This window comes from Sesamum indicum, linkage group LG9 (genome assembly GCF_026168435.1).
Source record: "Sesamum indicum cultivar Baizhima isolate 11 linkage group LG9, ASM2616843v1, whole genome shotgun sequence".
NCBI lineage: Eukaryota > Viridiplantae > Streptophyta > Magnoliopsida > Lamiales > Pedaliaceae > Sesamum > Sesamum indicum.
In genome coordinates, this window is record NC_142665.1 from 16,277,509 (window position 1) to 16,298,460 (window position 20,952).

Consider the following 20,952-nt stretch of genomic DNA (forward strand, 5'->3'; position numbering starts at 1 on the left):
TAAAATCTCAACAGTCAAAATAAGCTCTTCCTTCTACGGTCATACATTCACAATTATTGTGTCTAGCCTAGTGAATATGTAAACCATTCTCTTTCTATCAACTAAAACCTCAATATTCCGCAGCATCTTCTTCAAATGCATTTCATATTTATCCAAGTTCGAAGTAGGAGTCACCATAAAATAAAAAAATTATTAAAACAAATACTAATTGAAAAAATTTAGTGTTAAATTCAATGATGCTCCCATTAAGTAATAATATTTTTCGTTCATACAAAACAGATAGACTTGTATAATTGCAAAACAATATTTTTTTTTCATTCATTGATCATAGCAATTTAATTTATATTTTCCATTGATATAGGAATAATATCACAAAAATTTTAGAATTTATATATGTGAAGTTATAAATTTTATTAGTGATAAATTATTCATTATTTTTGCAGCAATTCCAACAATTCTAGATCAGAACTTGACATTCCAAACATATCAAAAAAAGGTGTTTTGTTGTGCTTACGAGCTCCTTAAAAAATACATTATAAGATGCTCGACAACTTATAAACTTTTAAAAATATTTTTTTGTTGAAGTGCTTATAAAATCATAAAATAAAATGTTTTGGATTGTATAAACTATTTAAAGAAAAGTAAACCTCATCCAACTTTTTTGAAAACATCTTATAAGCTCTTTTATCTTAATATTTAATAAACAAATACACGCTCATAATTTTATTAGTATTGTATTTTTACCTTTGATGGCTTTTTCGATCATTATTACAGAGCTTATCACGCGAAATACTCTAATATCTTTTTAACTCTGACATCTTATTCCAAACACTTTAAAAACATTTTAAGCTCTTAAAACATCACACAAAATGTAGGAACTTATAAAATATTTCAAATCAACTTACCTTGGAAACTCTAAAACAACCCCAGATGTTTAGAAGAAAGCAAGCTTACTGTTCTGACTACAACTAGCTCAAAATCTAGTGCTTTCTAATGAGAGTTTTTATAGACAAAATGTAGAAAACGGGGAAGTTTTAAATATCAAAGACGTCTCCCCACATTCAGATACACTAATCCCACGCAGTAGTATGTGAAACATAGATACCATAAGTTTCATAAGGACTCTACTGAAAGAAGGTATTCCATAAATTTCAAACCACCGGATATGACATGAATTTAATCGACAATTACTCACCATCGAACATGTGATGCGTACGCATTGTTTGACGAGTGCTCAATGTTTTGAGTTCAGTTCTTGAACATAATTAAGAAACCACACTTTTGAAGAGAAAACCATCCAGATGAGCCAAAAGTTTCAATGGAAAGAACAGGTTATATCTTGGAAATGCAATTTCTCATCAAACCCTCTAAATGTAACAACCAAGTAACGCAACGACTTCTCAAGCATCTTGCCATGCGGTAGGACACAACGTTATGAGTTAAACATGTCAAAGGTGAGCAGACAATGATCAATATTCACCAACCAAATGGAGGGGTTAGGGGTAATGAAGAGCTATCTCATCAGGTATGCCATCAAAGCATATTATCTCTACTGAGCCCTTTCATTTAGCCGAATCAGCTGCCTGTCTTGCGCACTGAGATACGTATGGTTTCAGCTGAAAATAAGAGAAACAAGCATTTGAGCTATCATGAGTAAAAAAAAAACATATTGTATGTAAATTCAGTATTTTGAGTAGAAAAGTCAGAAGTCCTGTGTTTCTACATGTGAGATCTCTAGACATGAACTTTCCAACTTACGGTAATTGTGTTGACTATTCTTAGAAGAGAAGGATTATAGTTGTATCATAAATCTCCACTATTTACATATCTTAAAATTGTCGTGCAAAGGGGACATAATACCCCCCACAACTTAAAGGTAGTTGTCTATGAATATAGCAACATGTATCCAGCTACTATTCAAGTGTCCAGGCACCAACTAGAACACAAAGACTTATGATGATAGTGATACCAGTCAGACCACCGATACTATCTTAATGAACTGCAAATTCACAAGCCGGTAGGGTTGCCACCTATTCTCCACTAGTTATTTTCCAATGGAGCATTTAACAAGAATATATTCTTATTAACGCCTATAAAACAGGATGTCATGAAGCAAAAGAATTTCATCAAATATTATGCTCTGTTCATGAATCAGATCAATGCAGAACTCTCTCTCTCAGTCTTTAAATATTCCATTCCTCGGCATTAACAAAAATGCAAAACCAGTGTTCTTTATGTTGTCCAATTACAAAAAGGAGTCTTCCATAAAAATAATAGCTAGATATCAGCTGTGATAGCAGATAAAGTTACAAAATCACACTGCACAATCTGGATACTAGACTAGTTAGTCTAGCTCTTGAACAAGTTTAGAGGCGTAAAGTGCCTGTTTAGTTGCTACCATAAGTCTGCAATTCAAGATGAACATAATTGAAATAAATTGAACTTGTGTACCTTGAAGTCAGTTAAATCTGGCACGACATACTTTGGCAACTTCTCAGGCACCACCACATAACCACCTGCATACAATATCAAGCAGCTCTCTTGTTAAGAAGGTTATATTTGTCAAAGTTTTAAATTGTCAGACAGACCTCACAGCATCTAAATGCATTTTTACTTTTGAAGAGAATGCCAATTTGGTCACTTGGATAAGCCTCCAAGTTTACTACATATGTCATACTAAACAGTAGCTTTCAAGTCGACGAATGGAGCTGAAAAACTAATCAAATTACTCAGAATAATTTGGAATCGATCAACACAAGCTCGTTTGAGCTTGATTTATTAATTTAACAAACCATACTTGAAAATAAATTTTCATTTGATAAGTTTTCAAGCTTGATTTGAACTCGATCAGATCACTAAAACGATATAAAATATAATTGAAGACATCAAAGTCCTCGAGCTCAAACAAGTGTGCATTTGATTCAACTCAAGCTCATTCAAGGCTTCAAGCTGAATTCAATTATTAATCAAACAAAGTTCAAACTCAATTTTTTAAACTTGATTGTAATTCAATAAGCTTGAACAATGTGCTCAGCTTGATTTGACTTGTTTACAGCCCAGTGACAATGAGTCCCATCCCAATAGTCAGACTTATGATAGAAACATATATCCTGAGACGAGTTCCAGGGAATGGGAATTTAAACAGCACAATTACTAGAACCATATAGCTTTTCCCAATATACAATCTTTCAAATATTCCCCAGGTCTGCGTTATGTTACAAACCAAAAAATCGAGCATTTTTAAGACATATTGTTAGTTAAGTTTAGCAGAAAAACTGATGGTTGGAGATCAGCTATCGGATTCAAGCATTCAACCCCTAGGTTAGCAATATCATATAGTGGCAACTATATCTAAAACCAGCAGATTAACTGATCAAACTCACCGTCGTTTATAAGAAGCACAGAAATACACTCGCATAGTTCCACCAACTTCAAAAAATTAACATCTAAATCCAATAAAACATCTAACTGAGATTTGGCTCACACACGTGGTTGCAGTTTCCTTTTTGCACCCAAATTCAGATTCTCAATCCAAATTATGGGCTTCTCGTCTCACAGGAAATCATATCACAAATTGGGAAAACCAAAAATAACAAAAAGAAGAATAAGAAAAAGCACCTTTGCGAGTATGAAAACCAGTTGGCTTGCAATTATTGCCCTTGTAAAAGCCTCGAGGACTCCTCTTCGAAGTCAAAATATCGAGCGACGAAGTTCGCTTCCTTCTGAATGCTCTCCCTATTCCCAGTATCAGCCCTAGCGCCATTTTCTTACTACCACTTTCTTCAGCTTTCCTTCTGTCAAATTTTCTGCATCAGAAACAAAGATCGCAAGCTATAATTCCAAATATTTAAAAAGAATTGCAGCGTAGAATGGAGAGTGTTTTACTTGGAGCCAAGTGCAGACGCCGATGCAGGTAGCGAATAAGCAAGCAGCGAGTAAGGCTTGAAATTTATTCTAGAATTTATTTATTTTTAAACAATATCCAATTTAATTTTAATTTTTATTTTATTTTACTTATAAATATTATCCATTTTTTATTATGCTATAATTTTTTATTTTTTTTAAAAAAATATTTTTGTGAAAGTACAAGTTTTTGCAAACACTCCCGATCATGTGCTATTTTGGTCTTTTTAAAATCAATTTTCAAATTAATTTTCTATTAACATTATATTTTTTTAACAGATAATTTAGGTTTGTCATAATTATACTTACATCTTTTTGATTTGACAATTACATCTAATATCCCAAATATTTATTTCTATCTAACAAATAGGTTCATCCGTTAGTCAAAATTTATTAAATTTGTCGATAATTAACAAATATAACTGAATAGAAACTAATATTTATCAGATTGACTTATTACTGATTTATATTATAGGTCAAATAAATTTTTTCTGACCTAAACTACTTTTATAATGGTGACAATATACCTCCTTACATGCATTAACATGTGAAGAGGTATAAAAGTAATTTGATCATAAAAAATTATTTGACTTGCAACAAATGAGTAATAAGTCAATCAAGAGTAAATATGAGTTTATATGATTTTTTTGTTCGTATCAGCAAATTCAGTGAATTTTAACTATCGAATGATCTTATTTGTTAGCTTGAAGCAAAGCTTAAGAATACTAAATATAATTTGACAAATCACAAAAAAATTATATGTAATTATATCAAATCTGGGATAATTTATATGTTGCAGTTAATGTTCTAGGAGTTTGTAACCTAAACATGCAATTCATATATGTCTTAAAGGGTTGGGAAGGGAGTCCAGCGGACAATAGGGTGTTGTGCTACACGATCAATAAACGAAATGTGTTACAGATCCCTATAGGTAACTAGGCATCGAACATCATACATCTTATACATTTTCAAATAGATATGATTCTGTTCTTATTGTTTAGTCTGTATTGATTTTTCTTTTTCTTAGTACGTCAACTTTCACCATATTGATTATGTTCCATTATTAGATACTATGTGTAACAAATTTGGTTTAAATTTTAGGCATTATTACTTATATGACAGTGGTTATTCGAATGATTGTAGGCTTCCTCGCCCCATACAGAGGTCAGAGGTGTTTGTTATCACTTATGTGAGTGGGACTGTGGAGCGGGAGAACAACAGAACTGTGAGGAATATTATAACCTCAAACACTCTTATGCAAGGAATATTATTGAGAGGGCATTTGGGTTGTTGAAAATTCGATGGGCTGTGTTACGAAGTCTGTCTTTTTATCCTATCAAGATCTAAAATAGGACTATTTTGGCTTGTTTCACTCTCCACAATTTTATTCGATCGGAGATGCCAAATGATCCTTTAGAACTAGAGATTCTGGAACAACTTGATTATGCAATGGACTCAAGTATTGAATATAGTACTAGTATTGATACTAGCAACTCATGGTCCCAATGGAGAGACAAATTAGCTTCATCTATTATTACATCTAAAATTCAAGAGACAATATTCTTCTATTGTTGGTATGATGTCAAAGAATGGATTTGGATGGGATGAGAGTAAGTATATGGTTATGATCGAGGAGAATGAAAAAGACGTGAGAAACAACTATGTCAAGGTATGCCAAATTCCGATGCCCTCTCATTACATTATATACTAGAGTTGCATTATATTCCTTCCTATCTATCCTCCTTAGTCCACTTGGAGTTGTGGAACATCTGACGTTTGGTAGTAGTAGCTATCTAGCCACATTTTTGGAGAGAACAAGGAACGAGAGAATTATAGTGGGTTTGATTAATCTATTTAACACGATGAAATCGTGTTAAGTACATCTTCTCTTCTCCACATACCTATTTATAGATGAAAAATTGCCAACACCAATATTGGGGGTGCAAAAAATATAGATGGCTACTTCACCTGCATTAATGGTGCACAAATATTCGTGCTGGAGTTAGGAAAGTTTGGGTAAGTGGCGCTGGAACTAAAACTGATAATAAATCAATATTTAAAGGCGCCACTATTATATGTATTTTATCTCCCTCATATTTAAAGGCGCCACTATTATATGTATTTTATCTCCCTCATATTTAAAGGCGCCACTATTTAAATCAATATTCGACTTACTATGGTCTAAAAAGTTCTCCAAATCCTTCAAGAACCATATCCAGCTCCATAGTTTGTCAATCATTTTCATTCCTAGCTGCAAGTCATTGACTGCATACTTGACCTAAATCCAGCTTCTACCAGGGGGTTTCCCCTGCACTAGTACTCGCATTTCTTTCCTTAAGTGTATGACTTTACTCCATTGGTTCTCATCTGCATACATATTAGATAAAAGGACAGGAGCTCCACCACCTCTTATCTTTCAATAACTCAATCTTTCTCAAAACAGCTTCACCAAACTCCAAGTTATTGTGAAGCCTACAACCACTTAGTAAAGATCCCAATACAGCCAAATTAGGTTCCATCGGCATGTTTTCAACAATATTATAAGCTCGATAAACCATCCCAGCTCTTGCTAATAGGTCAACAATGCATCCGTAATGCCGAAGATCAGGCTGAATCCCATATTTTGTACTCATCAACTCAAAAATGTATAAACCTTCTTCAACCAGTCCAGAATGTGCACATGCCGAAAGAACTGCAACAAAAGTTACTTCATCAGGTACAAGTGTACATAATAGCTCCATTTGAGTGAACATGTTCAGAGCATCCCGTCCCCGCCCATGCATAGCGTATCCTGAGATAATTGTTGTCCAAGAGTACAAATCTCTCTTACTATTTTCAATGTCTTCGAACACTTTTCTAGCACAGCACAAATCTCCACATTTTGCATAGGCGTCTATTAGTGAATTAACAACGGAAACATCAAGTTCAAGCCATCCAGCCTTGCCAAGTAATGCATGAAAGCATTTGGTAAGGTCCATAGAACCTAAACTAGCACAAGTAGACATTGTAGAGACGACAGTAACATCATTAGGCTGTGGTTGACAATCATCAGACAATAACGTTTTGAATAAATAAAGGGCATCACGGTAACTATATTGCGAGACAAGCCCTGAAATTAAACTTGTCCATGAAACAATATCTTTCTCAGGCATTTCATTAAACACTGACCATGCATCCGCACCTGAACAGCAGATGATGTAGGCATTAAGAAGAGAATTTTGTACAAACAAATCATGACCAAGAACCAATTTCACAATTTGACAATGAACTTGTTTAACGAAACCCAAATCAAGACTAGCCCCACATGCCTGGAGCACGAATGGAAATGTATATCTATCAAGAACCATTTCCCGGCTAAGCATTTGTATATAATAATTCAAAGCAATCACAGGATCAAACACTGCAAAGAACCTGATCATTATATTCCAAGAAAAAAGATTCGATTGTCCAATTTGATTAAATATTTCAACTCCAAACTCCAATTTTTCCGTCCCATTGCCTCCTTTCAATTCAATCAAACTCAAATACAAAAGATGGCTCATGACGAACAGATTCCTGTCAAGACCCGAAACAAAAACATATGAAAGAAGTTGTTTGAGATTAGAAAATGTTCTGTTGCATTGTTCTTCGAAGAGTTGCAATCTTTGGTGCCTCTGAAACAATTGGTTATGGCGAACCCAGTTGGAAGAATTGGTTTGCGATGAAAAATTGACTGCTTTGCAAAGGAAGAATGGAAGCAATGATTCTCTAAGGTGCTGGAGAACCATAATTCTTCCTCAATGAAAAAGATTCTTCAGGAGCATCCAAATTTATAGATTGAACAGGCAATGAAGAACAAAAGATATGGCGCGGACAAGCATGAAGATATACCATAAAAGAGAAACGAACATGGTGTTTGCGTGGTGATGGCAGGAATTGCTTTGGGTTTGGTTCATTCACTTACTCCCGGTAATTTGTCAGCCAACAGAATCTGTCTCACCCTCACTTATGATATCTTCTCTCTTCATTTTCGGGCTGTTTTTTTGCACTGTAGAACTGAGTGAACTAAGACTGTTTCTCCAACCACACAACACTATTGAGCTGTAAAATCAGGTTAATTAGCACTTCACGACATTGAAATAGAGCTATGTTTGACTTACCACTCTCAAATTAAAACGTGTCATTTCGTAACCTCCAAATACCGAAGTCTTGCCAGTTTATAAGTCCAGCTTTCTTGAGCAAAAAGTTTCTCTCAAGTGAATTAACCAGAAAAATATGGTAAATCTATCACTTTCTGCTTATTTCCTCAATAGTGTAGCAGATAACATCCCCTGGCTCCTTTCTATCTAAACTTTTGCCGAATATCTTAACAAACCCTCCTACAAAATAGTTCCTGCTAACTCGTCATAGTAAACCATCCCCGTTCAATTCCCATCCACGTCCTCTTTTAGATAATCAGTTGAAACTTGAAAACCATGCGAATAAACATCACCAAATAAGAAACGGTATAAACAAAAATTAAATGGTTAAATGATGCACTTGTGCAAAATAAAGAGACATAGATTAGATTTAAAGAATAAGGGGGAAAAAAACGCACGCGCAGACATCTTAGAAGAGAGAAATAACGAATCTGCCGTTTCTGAAAGCAAATCCCGAAAACGAAGAAGATATTCCCAAATCAGAACACAGAAAATTGATATTCCAGCTTTTCAACAATGACTTAAACAAAATTCGCAAATAAAACAAAGACAAAAGCTATTCACGCACACAGATAGAAGCCGAATTCCAACGGACTTCCGAAAAAAGCAAAAAACAACAGTACCTTAATCGGATCTCAAGCAGCAGGCACGGTCCTCGACCTTCAGGCGTAACGAAAGATCAGAAAGGAGAAGAAGATGATCTGAGAGAGAGAAATAGATAGAGACTAACTGGTTAGAGGCTTTCCTGATGATAAAGTTGATTGCAGAGGGGGAGTTGTTTATCGAGATCTAGGGTTTCAAGGAAGAAAAGATGGGGAGAGGGAGCGTGAAATATGGGTTGGAATCTTGTGATGACCTCCAACTTATACACACACAGATATATATATATTTATATGTATGTATATATTGTGGGCCGTCTATTTCGGTCTCTTTGAGAACAATACGCGTTTGCTGCTTCTGGAATCAAATTTTCGTCATCCTCCAAAACATTTCTAAAGATTTTCCAAACATCTATGATCCTTCGTATATGATTAGAGTCATTATCTAAATTTATTTAAATTATTATTAAATTTTAGATATTAAGTTTGAATTTAATTGTATTAATCTAATCAAATTTTAATTAAATAATCATAAGCGGAATTTGAATAATTTATTATTTTAAGTATATTTTGTTATTTTTGTATTAATTTAATTGAGTTCGAGTCAAACTTGAAACCTTATCAAACAAAAAAATTTAAATCAAAACGAGAGCTTCTATCGTTTGATTTTAGTTGAGTATCAAATAGTTTGATTTAGTAGGAAGTGTAATTTAAAAAAAAAAAGATAAAAGATAAGGATGTAATATTTGTGAGGAAAAAATAAATGCATAAATAAATAAGAAAATATAAAATTGCAACACAATAGATAAACTTGTATAATTGCAAAAAAAAAAATTTATTCATTGAACATAGCAATTTAATTTATATTTTCCATATATAGGAATAATATCATATAATAATACAAAAATTTTAAAATATTATATATGTGAAATTATAAATTTTATTAGTGATAACTTATTCAAGTATTTGGTTTAAAAGTGCTTTTTGCAGCATTTCCAGCAATTCTAGATCAGAACTTGACATTCTAAACATCTTAAAAGAGGGTTTGGCTGTGCTTACGAGCTCCTTAAAAGATATATTATAATATGTTCGACAACTCATAGACTCTTAAAAATCGTTTGACAAATCTTTTGTTGAAGGGCTTATAAGATCATAAAATAAAATATTTTGGATCGTATAAATTATTTAAAGAAAAGTAAACTTCACCCAACTTTTTTGAAAACATCTTATAAGCTCTTTAATTTTAATATTTAATAAACAAATACATGCTCATACTTTTGTTAGTATTTTACTTTTACTGTTGATAGCTGCTTTTTCGATCATTATTACAGAGCTTATCATGCGAAATACTCTAATATCTATTTAACTCTGACATCTTATTCCAAATACTTTAAAAACTCTTTAAGCTCTTAAAACATCATATAAAATGTAGCAACTTATAAGATGTTTAAAATATACTTACCTCGGAAACTCTAAAACAACCACAAATGATCCCAAAGAAGAAAGCAAGCTTACTGTTCTGACTACAACTAGCTCAATGACTACAACTAGTGCTTGAGAGTTTTTATAGACAAAATGTAGAAAATAGGGAAGTTTTAAATATCAATGACGTCTCCCCACATTCAGATACACGAATCCCATGCAGAAGTATGCGAAACATCACTATGTTTGGTTTCATGTTTGTACATTTTCCCAAACAATATAAAATACAACTAATATTTGTTTTTGTGTTTTTCAGTGTTTTTCACATTTTATTTGTGTGTTTTTTTATTTTTCAACTTTTTATATATAATATATACATATATATATAATATATTCAATATAAAAGAGACATGATTTGATAATGAAGAGAGATTTTTATCTTTAAAAAACACAACATTAAACATACAATATTTATATATATACATATTTGTATATAAAAAAGATATAATTTGACAATGAACAATGATTTTTGTCTCTCAAATCTCAACATCAAACATAACCATTTATTTTAAAATATTTTAAATTACCTCAAAACACAAATCCAAACGCACCATCTATCTTCAATACACACTTGTTTATCTATATTATTCTCTCTCTATCTCCAAAATGCCAAAACAAAACACTCAAAATACAAATCCAAACACTATGCATAAATTTCATAAGGACTCTACTGAAAGATGGTATTCCATAAATTTCAAACCACCGGATATGACATAAATTTAATCGATAATTACTCACGATCAAACATGCAATGCGTACACATCACACTTAAATATGCGCATGCTTCAAGCATACAAATTTATCGAGTGTTGTTTGACGAATGCTCAATGTTTTGAGTTCAGTTCTCGAACATAATTAAGAAACCACACTTTTGTAGAGAAAACCATCCAGATGAGCCAAAAGTTTCAATGGAAAGAACTGGTTGTATCTTGGAAATGCAATTTCTCATCAAACCCTCTAAATGTAACAACCGAGTAATGCAACAACTTCTCAAGCATCTTGCCATGCGGTAGGACACGACGTTATGAGTTAAATATGTCAAAGGTGAGCAGACAATGATCAATATTCACCAAGCAAATGGAGGGGTTGGAGGTAAAAAAGAGTTGTCTCATCAGGTATGCCATCAAAGCATATTATCTCTACTAAGCCCTTTCATTTAGCTGAATCAGCTGCCTGTCTTGCACACTGAGATACATATGGTTTCAGCTGAAAATAAGAGAAACAAGCATTTGAGCAATCATCATGAGTTAAAATAAAATGTTAAATGTAATTCAGTATTTCGAGTAGAAAAGTGAAGTCCTATGTTTGTACAGAGTGAGATCTCTAGACATGAACTTTTCAATTTACGGTATGAATTGTGTTGATTATTCTTAGAAGAGAAAGATTATGGTTGTATCACAAATCTCCATTATTTACATATCTTAAAATTGTCGTGCAAAGGGGACATAACCCCCACAACTTAAAGGTAGTTGTCTATGAATATAGCACTATGCGTTGAGCTATTATTCAAGTATCCAGGCACCAACTACAACACAAAGACCTATGACGATAGTGATACCAGTCAGACCACCGATACTATCCTAATGAACTGCAAATTCACGAGCCGGTAGGGTCGCCACCTATTCTCCACTAATTATTTTCCAATGGAGCATTTAACAAGAATACATTCTTATTAATGCCTATAAAACAAGCTGTCTTGAAGCGAGTGAATTTCACCAACTATTCTGCTCTGTTCATGAAGTAGATGTACGCAAAACTCTCTCTCAGTCTTTAAATATTCCATTCCTCAGCATTAACGAAAATGCAAAACCAGTGTTCCTTATGTTGTCCAGTTACAAAAAGGAGTCTTCCATAGAAATAATAGCTAGGTATCAGCTGTGATAGCAGATAAAGTTACAAAATCACACTGCACAATCTGGATACTAGACTAGTTAGTCTAGCTCTTCAACAAATTTAGAGGCGTAAAGTGCCTGTTTAGTTGCTCCATAAGTCTCTGCAATTCAAGATAAACATATTTGAAATAAATTGAACTTGTGTACCTTGAAGTCAGTTAAATCTGGCATCACATACTTTGGTAACTTCTCAGGCACCACCACATAACATACAATATCACGCAACTCTCTTGTTAAGAAGGTTATATTTGTCAAAGTTTTAAATTGTCAGACAGACCTCAGAGCATCTAAATGAATTTTTATTTTGAAAGAGGATACCAATTTGGTAACTTGGATAAGCCTCCAAGTTTACATATGTCATACTAAACCGTAGCTTTCAAGTCAATAAGTGGAGCAGAAAAACTAACCAAATTACTCAGAGATTTAATTTGGAATCGATCAACACAAGCTCGTTTGAGCTTGATTTATTAATTTAACAAACCATACTTGAAAATAAATTTTCATTTGATAAGTTTTCAAGCTTGATTTGAACTCGATCAGATCACTAAAACGATATAAAATATAATTGAAGACATCAAAGTCCTCGAGCTCAAACAAGTGTGCATTTGATTCAACTCAAGCTCATTCAAGGCTTCAAGCTGAATTCAATTATTAATCAAACAAAGTTCAAACTCAATTTTTTAAACTTGATTGTAATTCAATAAGCTTGAACAATGTGCTCAGCTTGATTTGACTTGTTTACAGCCCAGTGACAATGAGTCCCATCCCAATAGTCAGACTTATGATAGAAACATATATATCCTGAGACGAGTTCCAGGGAATGGGAATTTAAACAGCACAATTACTAGAACAATATAGCTTTTCCCAATATAAATCTTTCAAATATTCCCCAGGTCTGCATTATGTTACAAACCAAAAAATCGGGCATTTTTAAGACATATTGTGAGTTAAGTTTAGCAGAAAAACTGATGGTTGGAGATCAGCTATCGGATTCAAGCATTCAACCCCTGGGTTAGCAATATCATATAGTGACAACTATATCTAAAACCAGCAGATTAACTGATCAAACTCACCGTCGTTTATAAGAAGTACAGAAATACACTCGCAATAGTTCCACCAACTTCAAAAAATTAACATCTAAATCCAATAAAACATCTAACTGAGATTTGGCTCACACACTTGGTTGCAGTTTCCTTTTTGCACCTAAATTCAAATTCTCAATCCAAATTATGGGCTTCTCGTCTCACAAGAAATCATATCACAAATTGGGAAAACCAAAAAAACCAAAAAGAAGAATAAGGAAAAGCACCTTTGCGAGTATGAAAACCAGTTGGCTTGCAATTATTGCCCTTGTAAAATCCTCGAGGACTCCTCTTCGAAGTCAAAATATCGAGCGACGAAGTTCGCTTCCTTCTGAATGCTCTCCCTATTCCCAGTATCAGCCCTAGCGCCATTTTCTTACTACCACTTTCTTCAGGTTTCCTTCTGTCAAATTTTCTGCATCAGAAACAAAGATCGCAAGCTATAATTCCAAATATTTAAAAAGAATTGCAACGTAGAATGGAGAGTGTTTTACTTGGAGCCAAGTGCAGACGCCGATGAAGGTAGCGAATAAGCAAGCAGCGAGTAAGGCTTGAAATTTATTTTAGAATTTATTTGTTTTTAAACAATATCCAATTTAATTTTAATTTTTATTTTATTTTACTTATAACTATTATCCATTTTTTATTATGCTATAATTTTTTATTTTTTTAAAAAAAATATTTTTGTGAAAGTACAAGTTTTTGCAAACACTCCCGATCATGTGCTATTTTGGTCTTTTTAAAATCAATTTTCAAATTAATTTTCTATTAACATTATATTTTTTTAACAGATAATTTAGGTTTGTCATAATTATACTTACATTTTTTATTTGACAATTACATCTAATATCCCAAATATTTATTTCTATCTAACAAATAGGTTCATCCGTTAGTCAAAATTTATCAAATTTGTCGATAATTAACAAATATAAATGAATAGAAACTAATATTTATCAGATTGACTTATTACTGATTTATATTATAGGTCAAACAAATTTTTTCTGACCTAAACTAGTTTTATAACGGTGACAATATACCTCCTCACATGCATTAACATGTGAAGAGGTATAAAAGTAATTTGATCATAAAAAAATTATTTGACTTGCAATAAATGAGTAATAAGTCAATCGGGAGTAAATATGAGTTTATATGATTTTTTTGTTCGTATCAGCAAATTCAGTGAATTTTAACTATCGAATGATCTTATTTGTTAGCTTAAAGCAAACCTTAAGGATAGTAAATATAATTTGACAAATCACAAAAATATTATATGTAATTATATCAAATCTGGGATAATTTATATGTTGCAGTTAATGTTCTAGGAGTTTGTAACCTAAACATGCAAGTCATATATGTCTTAAAGGGTTGGGAAGGGAGTCCAGCGAACAATAGGGTGTTGTGCTACACGATCAATAAATGAAATGTGTTACAGATCCCTATAGGCAACTAGGCATCGAACATCATACATCTTATACATTTTCAAATAGATATGATTCTGTTCTTATTGTTTAGTCTGTATTGATTTTTCTTTTTCTTAGTACGTCAACTTTCACCATATTGATTATGTTCCATTATTAGATACTATGTGTAACAAATTTGGTTTAAATTTCAGGCATTATTACTTATATGACAGTGGTTATTCGAATGATTGAAGGCTTCCTCACCCCATACAAAGGCCAGAGGTGTTCGTTATCACTTACGTGAGTGGGACTGTGGAGCGGGAGAACAACAAAACTGTGAGGAATACTATAACCTCAAACACTCTTATGGAAGGAATATTATTGAGAGGGCATTTGGGTTGTTGAAAATTCGATGGGCTGTGTTACGAAGTCTGTCTTTTTATCCAATCAAGATCTAAAATAGGACTATTTTGGCTTGTTTCACTCTCCACAATTTTATTCGATCGGAGATGCCAAATGATCCTTTAGAACTAGAGATTCCGGAACAACTTGATTATGCAATGGACTCGAGTATTGAATATAGTACTAGTATTGATACTAGCAACTCATGGTCCCAATGGAGAGACAAATTAGCTTCATCTATTATCGGGAATGGCTGCACCATGCATGACCAGCTCGTGTCTTGTTTGTCCCCTGACCCATCCCTCGAATGGTGCTGTTGTTTCAAAAGAGCGTTCAATTTGAACTTGTTGAAGAGCGTTTAGTTATTGTATTGGACTACTTTGTTTTGTTAAACATGCGTTGAGTATTTGTACTCAAGTGTTTGTTACATGCCTCAATTACATTGCTTGTGCTATTACGTTTTATAAGTTCAAGAATCCTTGTTTATAAACGATTAATCCATAGATCCATTTTTGTAAGTTACATTTTTTTAGTTTCTTTTTTTAAATATTTCATGTGTGTACAGTTTATTTTCTTCTCCTCAAAATCCCTTTTGCAATAATACATGGTACGGGCGTTTACTGCACTTATCATCTTTTTTAATGCAGGCTAAGCTCTTATAGATTTACCTCTAATGCAAGTCAATTATATATGAACACTTGCCCAAGTATGGAGTCGGACATGAATCCTTCGGATGACGAGGGGACCAGTCGACAATGTCATCATTGAGCATCTAAGGATAAGACATTCACTAGGCATACTTAGACGATCCGTGAAGAGGAAGTGTTGATCATGAATTGAGATCGTTGGTGGCTAGTGGATGGAAATGCGATAATGGATTTTTCATTGATTATCTCGCCTAACTGAAAATTTTATACTGTGTGCCATTCCAAATTGTGATCTTAGAGTTAAACCACATATTACATCAAAAATTCAAGAGACAATATTCTTCTATTGTTGGTATGATGTCAAAGAATGGATTTGGATGGGATGAGAGTAAGTATATGGTTATGATCGAGGAGAATGATAAAGACGTGAGAAACAACTATGTCAAGGTATGCCAGATTCCGATGCCCTCTCATTACATTATATACTAGAGTTGCATTATATTCCTTCCTATCTATCCTCCTTAGTCCACTTGGAGTTGTGGAACATCTGACGTTTGGTAGTAGTAGCTATCTAGCCACATTTTTGGAGAGAACAAGGAACGAGAGAATTATAGTGGGTTTGATTAAGCTATTTAACAAGATGAAATCGTGTTAAGTACATCTTCTCTTCTCCACATACCTATTTTGTTGATAATTATGGCCCAATGACCGCGACCCACTAAAGGCAGAGCCCACAAGTCCCACCCACCTGGCATGACCCACTTCAACTTTACCCGGCCCATACCCGATACCCAATATCCGACCCACTAATATACCTACTTAAGCTGATTTCTAACCCTAAAGGTTAGTCTATTTCCCCCTTCTTTCTACTGCGCCGCTGACCTCGGTTCTCGTCCTCATCGAAGAGCTCTCACAGCTCTTCCCACTTTGGTTCGTACGCATTCTGGTAGCATCGAGCCAATCGATTCTCCTATTCATTAGCATTCAACAATTATTTCAATTTTTATTGTTAAAGAAAAAAGAAATTTGCAATATCAAAACATAACGAAACATACCCGGCAAATGGCTTGCCACACAGCGTCGTCCGCCGTTAATCTCCGTTCGTTGTGATTCCATGTAACGTCTGGGTGATTTCCCAGCCATTGGAACGTATAAAAACAATCTCGCTGTTGGTTAACCCTTGTATAGGCTCACGCGTAAGTTAAATCGCGTGCGGAACTCCTTATTCACGTCGAATAAGGTGGAATGGATGGCTTGCATGTTGTGGTGGTTTGGGCGAAAGATACCGAGCCTTTTGCAGTAGATGAGAGATTGGACGAATAGGTCCTCCATCTCCCTTATCCATCGTTCACGATAAAAAACGACGGACTGAAATATATAACCACTTACAACCATGTTTATATTTTTATGAATAAGAAGAAAAAATTCAAATCCACGTATTGTGAAATAGGAAATTCACAGAATGTTACAACTCAATCCACTCCACTAAGCAGTGACTAATGCCTCAATCCACTAGTAAAATTGGTTTACCAAGTGATTGAATATTATCGAAAAATGATGCTAAACCAAGCTAAACCAGCAGTAGATAGCAGAAAGCAGAAAGCAGTAGATAGCAAAAATGATGTAAAGATATTATGGATGAAGAAGGTAAAGTGAGGTGGTGCGTGGATTGGATTTATAGGCAAAATAAATTGGAAGGTTGCATGGGAATTGTACTAAATAATAGGGACATAGTAGTAATATTGATGCAAAATACATCATTAGGAAAAACAACTTTGCTGCAAATTCTTGGATAAGTCATTGCTTTCTTCCACAAGCAAGCTTATTTGACATTTGATTTGATGTATATAAAATTTATATAAAATTAAATTTTTTTAATAATGAATATCATTTTTACATTTATATATTTGAATACAAACAATACATTTGACTTATTCTTTATTTTTGATATTTTTATACCGTATTGAATATATATAAAAAGTGATCTATATTTAATAAAATATCATAATTTAAATCGGGTCAAATTCAATAAAAAATTTCGATACATATTAAAAATATCGAACTAAAATATCGATTATGTATTCCTTAATTAATTTTAGCGAATTAAAGTGCTGTTTTATTATAATATGGATATACCAATATCAAAATGAAAAAATTCGTTAAAATTAAATAAGGAATACATAATCGATATTTTAGTTCGATATTTTTAATATGTATCAAATTTTTTTATTGAATTTGACCCGATTTAAATTATGATATTTTATTAAATATAGATCACTTTTTATATATATTCAATACGGTATAAAAATATCAAAAATAAAGAATAAGTCAAATGTATTATTTGTATTAAAATATATAAATGTAAAAATGATAGTCATTATTAAAAAAATTTAATTTTATATAAATTTTATATACATCAAATCAAATGTCAAATAAGCTTGCTTGTGGAAGGAAGCAATGAATTATCCAAGAATTTGCAGCAAAGTTGTTTTTCCTAATGATGTATTTTGCATCAATATTACTACTATGTCCCTATTATTTAGTACAATTCCCATGCAACCTTCCAATTTACTTTGCCTATAAATCCAATCTACGCACCACCTCACTTTACCTTCTTCATCCATAATATCTTTACATCATTTTTGTTATCTACTGCTTTCTGCTTTCTGCTATCTACTGCTGGTTTAGCTTGGTTTAGCATCATTTTTCGATAATATTCAATCACTTGGTAAACCAATTTTACTAGTGGATTGAGGCATTAGTCACTGCTTAGTGGAGTGGATTGAGTTGTAACATTCTGTGAATTTCCTATTTCACAATACGTGGATTTGAATTTTTTCTTCTTATTCATAAAAATATAAACATGGTTGTAAGCGGTTATATATTTCAGTCCGTCGTTTTTTATCGTGAACGATGGATAAGGGAGATGGAGGACCTATTCGTCCAATCTCTCATCTACTGCAAAAGGCTCGGTATCTTTCGCCCAAACCACCACAACATGCAAGCCATCCATTCCACCTTATTCGACGTGAATAAGGAGTTCCGCACGCGATTTAACTTACGCGTGAGCCTATACAAGGGTTAACCAACAGCGAGATTGTTTTTATACGTTCCAATGGGTGGGAAATCACCCAGGCGTTACATGGAATCACAACGAACGGAGATTAACGGCGGACGACGCTGTGTGGCAAGCCATTTGCCGGGTATGTTTTGTTATGTTTTGATATTGCAAATTTCTTTTTTCTTTAATAATAAAAATTGAAATAATTGTTGAATGCTAATGAATAGGAGAATCGATTGGCTCGATGCTACCAGAATGCGTACGAACCAAAGTGGGAAGAGCTGTGAGAGCTCTTCGATGAGGACGAGAACCTCGGCATTCCGGTACCCGATGAGGAGGAAAAAGAAGACGATGCTGATCTTTTTTCCCGGATATTCCAGATGTGGCAGCCCCCCAGCATAACGAGCCTGCTACTGTCATTTTTTATCCTATTTGCATGGATGCATCGTCGAGCTCGGACGACGAAGATGGCACGGACTTAAACGTCCCAAAGGTGCCAAAAGACGATGGTGAAAGCTCGTCCAAAGCGGCGCCGCCGGAGGAACCCCCTACTAGTGGAAAATGATTGTAAAGTTATTGTTAATTTGAAGGATGATTTTTATGTAAGCCCTTGATGCCTTATTTATGAAAGACCCTTCTTTTGCACGTAATAGTCTTGATAATTGCTATTCTCCTCTCTCATTTACATGCAATGTCTAGTTATCTCAAACGTATTAATTAATTGTTGTTTTTTTATCCATTCATCATGTCTTGAGGATACTCCTCCGCCACCGCACGCCACCTCCTGGACCAGTGTCGCCATCTTCTCAACTTCTTTATAATTATACATTTAAAACATAAAATTATGTACAAAATTGAATTAATAATATAACAAGGCCAAGTTATGTTAATCTCTATCTCTTACTCATATATTTCTGTCTAATAATAAAATTTGTTTATCTTTTACATGCATCTTCTATTGTTAAATTAATGATTTATATATTTAATATATTACTTTTAACGTCTTTTTTCTATTTATAAAAAATATATTTTATTATAATAATATACATCTTCTACTTTTACATGCATTCTATTTTTTATATATTTTGTTAATTTGGTATAAAAAAATAAAATAATAGTTGCTGTTTACTTATACATTTCTATCTATTTTGTATTCCAAATTTTTGCTTAATTTATTTTTTTATTATTATAATTTTTCTTTTCGCTTGTAATCTTTTTTTTTAAATGTATTTAGACTTCTAAAGAATGCATTTTGATAAATACTTGTTGTTACAATTGTTGATTTGTTTTTTGTTCAATTGATTCTTTTGTTTTTTATCTTTATTTTGGAATTTATTTGCACCGATGAAAGTGGTCTATTCTTTCATGACTACTTAATTATTTTAATTTATTTTAAATAATTATTTAGTTTATTATTCATGATAATTAATTTACTCTTTATTTTTCTGTTCAAATTGATGAAATAATATTCAGAATTTAAAATAATATAAATAGAATTATATTGTTGATGTTTTGGTCATATTAAATTATTTATTTAATTTAGGCCTTACTTATTTAAATAAAGTATATTCTTCACATTTTTGTTTAGCATTCACAATATATAAGAATATATTTGTACATATATATTAGGTAATATGAGGAATATGTCATTTTGGCCTATGCCTACGGAGACTGGAAATTCCTTGTTACTAGATTCTCTTATTCAAATTAATCCACATAAATATTGAATTATATTTATCGTATAATTATACATAATTCAATTAAAGTGATCAATGACATAAAAGAAAATTCACAATGTATAATTAGTTAAATTAACTAAATATGAATAAAAAAGGAGATAAATATTCAATCAATTAGGCCAACCCTCATAACTAATTTATGTCACATCAAAAGTACATATACCTATATTCAACATTCTCACACCTATATACCTACATTTGGAAACAACTAAATCAAACATATTCTCAGTTTTCGCACAAAAACCAATAAAGCATTTTTACCCATTTCCAAATGTTGGAAACTGAAAATGAAAATGAAAACACAACCAAACGGGCCCTAAGTGTTCTCACTTTAGATTTTTTTAAAATAAAAATAAAAATAATAATTAATCCATTTAAAATATTGGAGGGAAAGAAAAAATAATTTTGGAGCCAATTTTATTGGCTATAATTAGGTAAAATTTGTAGCAAAAGATTTTTAAAACTTGTCACAATGACGTCGTTTTGTATTGTTTTACAACTTATATATGACGGCCTTTTTGTGACAGCCTTCATTCATAGTTAAAAAACTAAACGATATTGTTTTAC

At 32.8% G+C, this 20,952-nt stretch overlaps 1 protein-coding gene, 1 long non-coding RNA gene and 1 pseudogene across 3 annotated transcripts; all 3 read right to left on the reverse strand.

Moving 5' to 3' along the window:
- Nucleotides 1-1,123: 1,123 nt before the first annotated feature.
- LOC105178303 (uncharacterized) lies at nucleotides 1,124-3,763 on the reverse strand. The gene is made up of 3 exons (XM_011101761.3): nucleotides 3,619-3,763; nucleotides 2,452-2,516; nucleotides 1,124-1,616 (listed from the first exon to the last, which is right to left on the reverse strand). Exons 1-3 carry the CDS (start codon nucleotides 3,761-3,763, stop codon nucleotides 1,563-1,565), a joined length of 264 nt encoding a protein of 87 aa, XP_011100063.2. The 3' UTR covers nucleotides 1,124-1,562.
- LOC105178302 (pentatricopeptide repeat-containing protein At5g06540-like) lies at nucleotides 3,665-8,846 on the reverse strand (annotated as a pseudogene). Its single transcript, XR_016067361.1, has 3 exons — nucleotides 8,705-8,846; nucleotides 6,079-8,521; nucleotides 3,665-3,806 (listed from the first exon to the last, which is right to left on the reverse strand). The product of XR_016067361.1 is annotated as a pentatricopeptide repeat-containing protein At5g06540-like (transcript).
- Nucleotides 8,847-10,850: 2,004 nt separating this feature from the next.
- LOC105178301 (uncharacterized) lies at nucleotides 10,851-13,760 on the reverse strand. Its single transcript, XR_016067229.1, has 3 exons — nucleotides 13,631-13,760; nucleotides 13,364-13,551; nucleotides 10,851-11,368 (listed from the first exon to the last, which is right to left on the reverse strand). It is a non-coding gene; the product is annotated as an uncharacterized LOC105178301 (long non-coding RNA).
- Nucleotides 13,761-20,952: the final 7,192 nt, after the last annotated feature.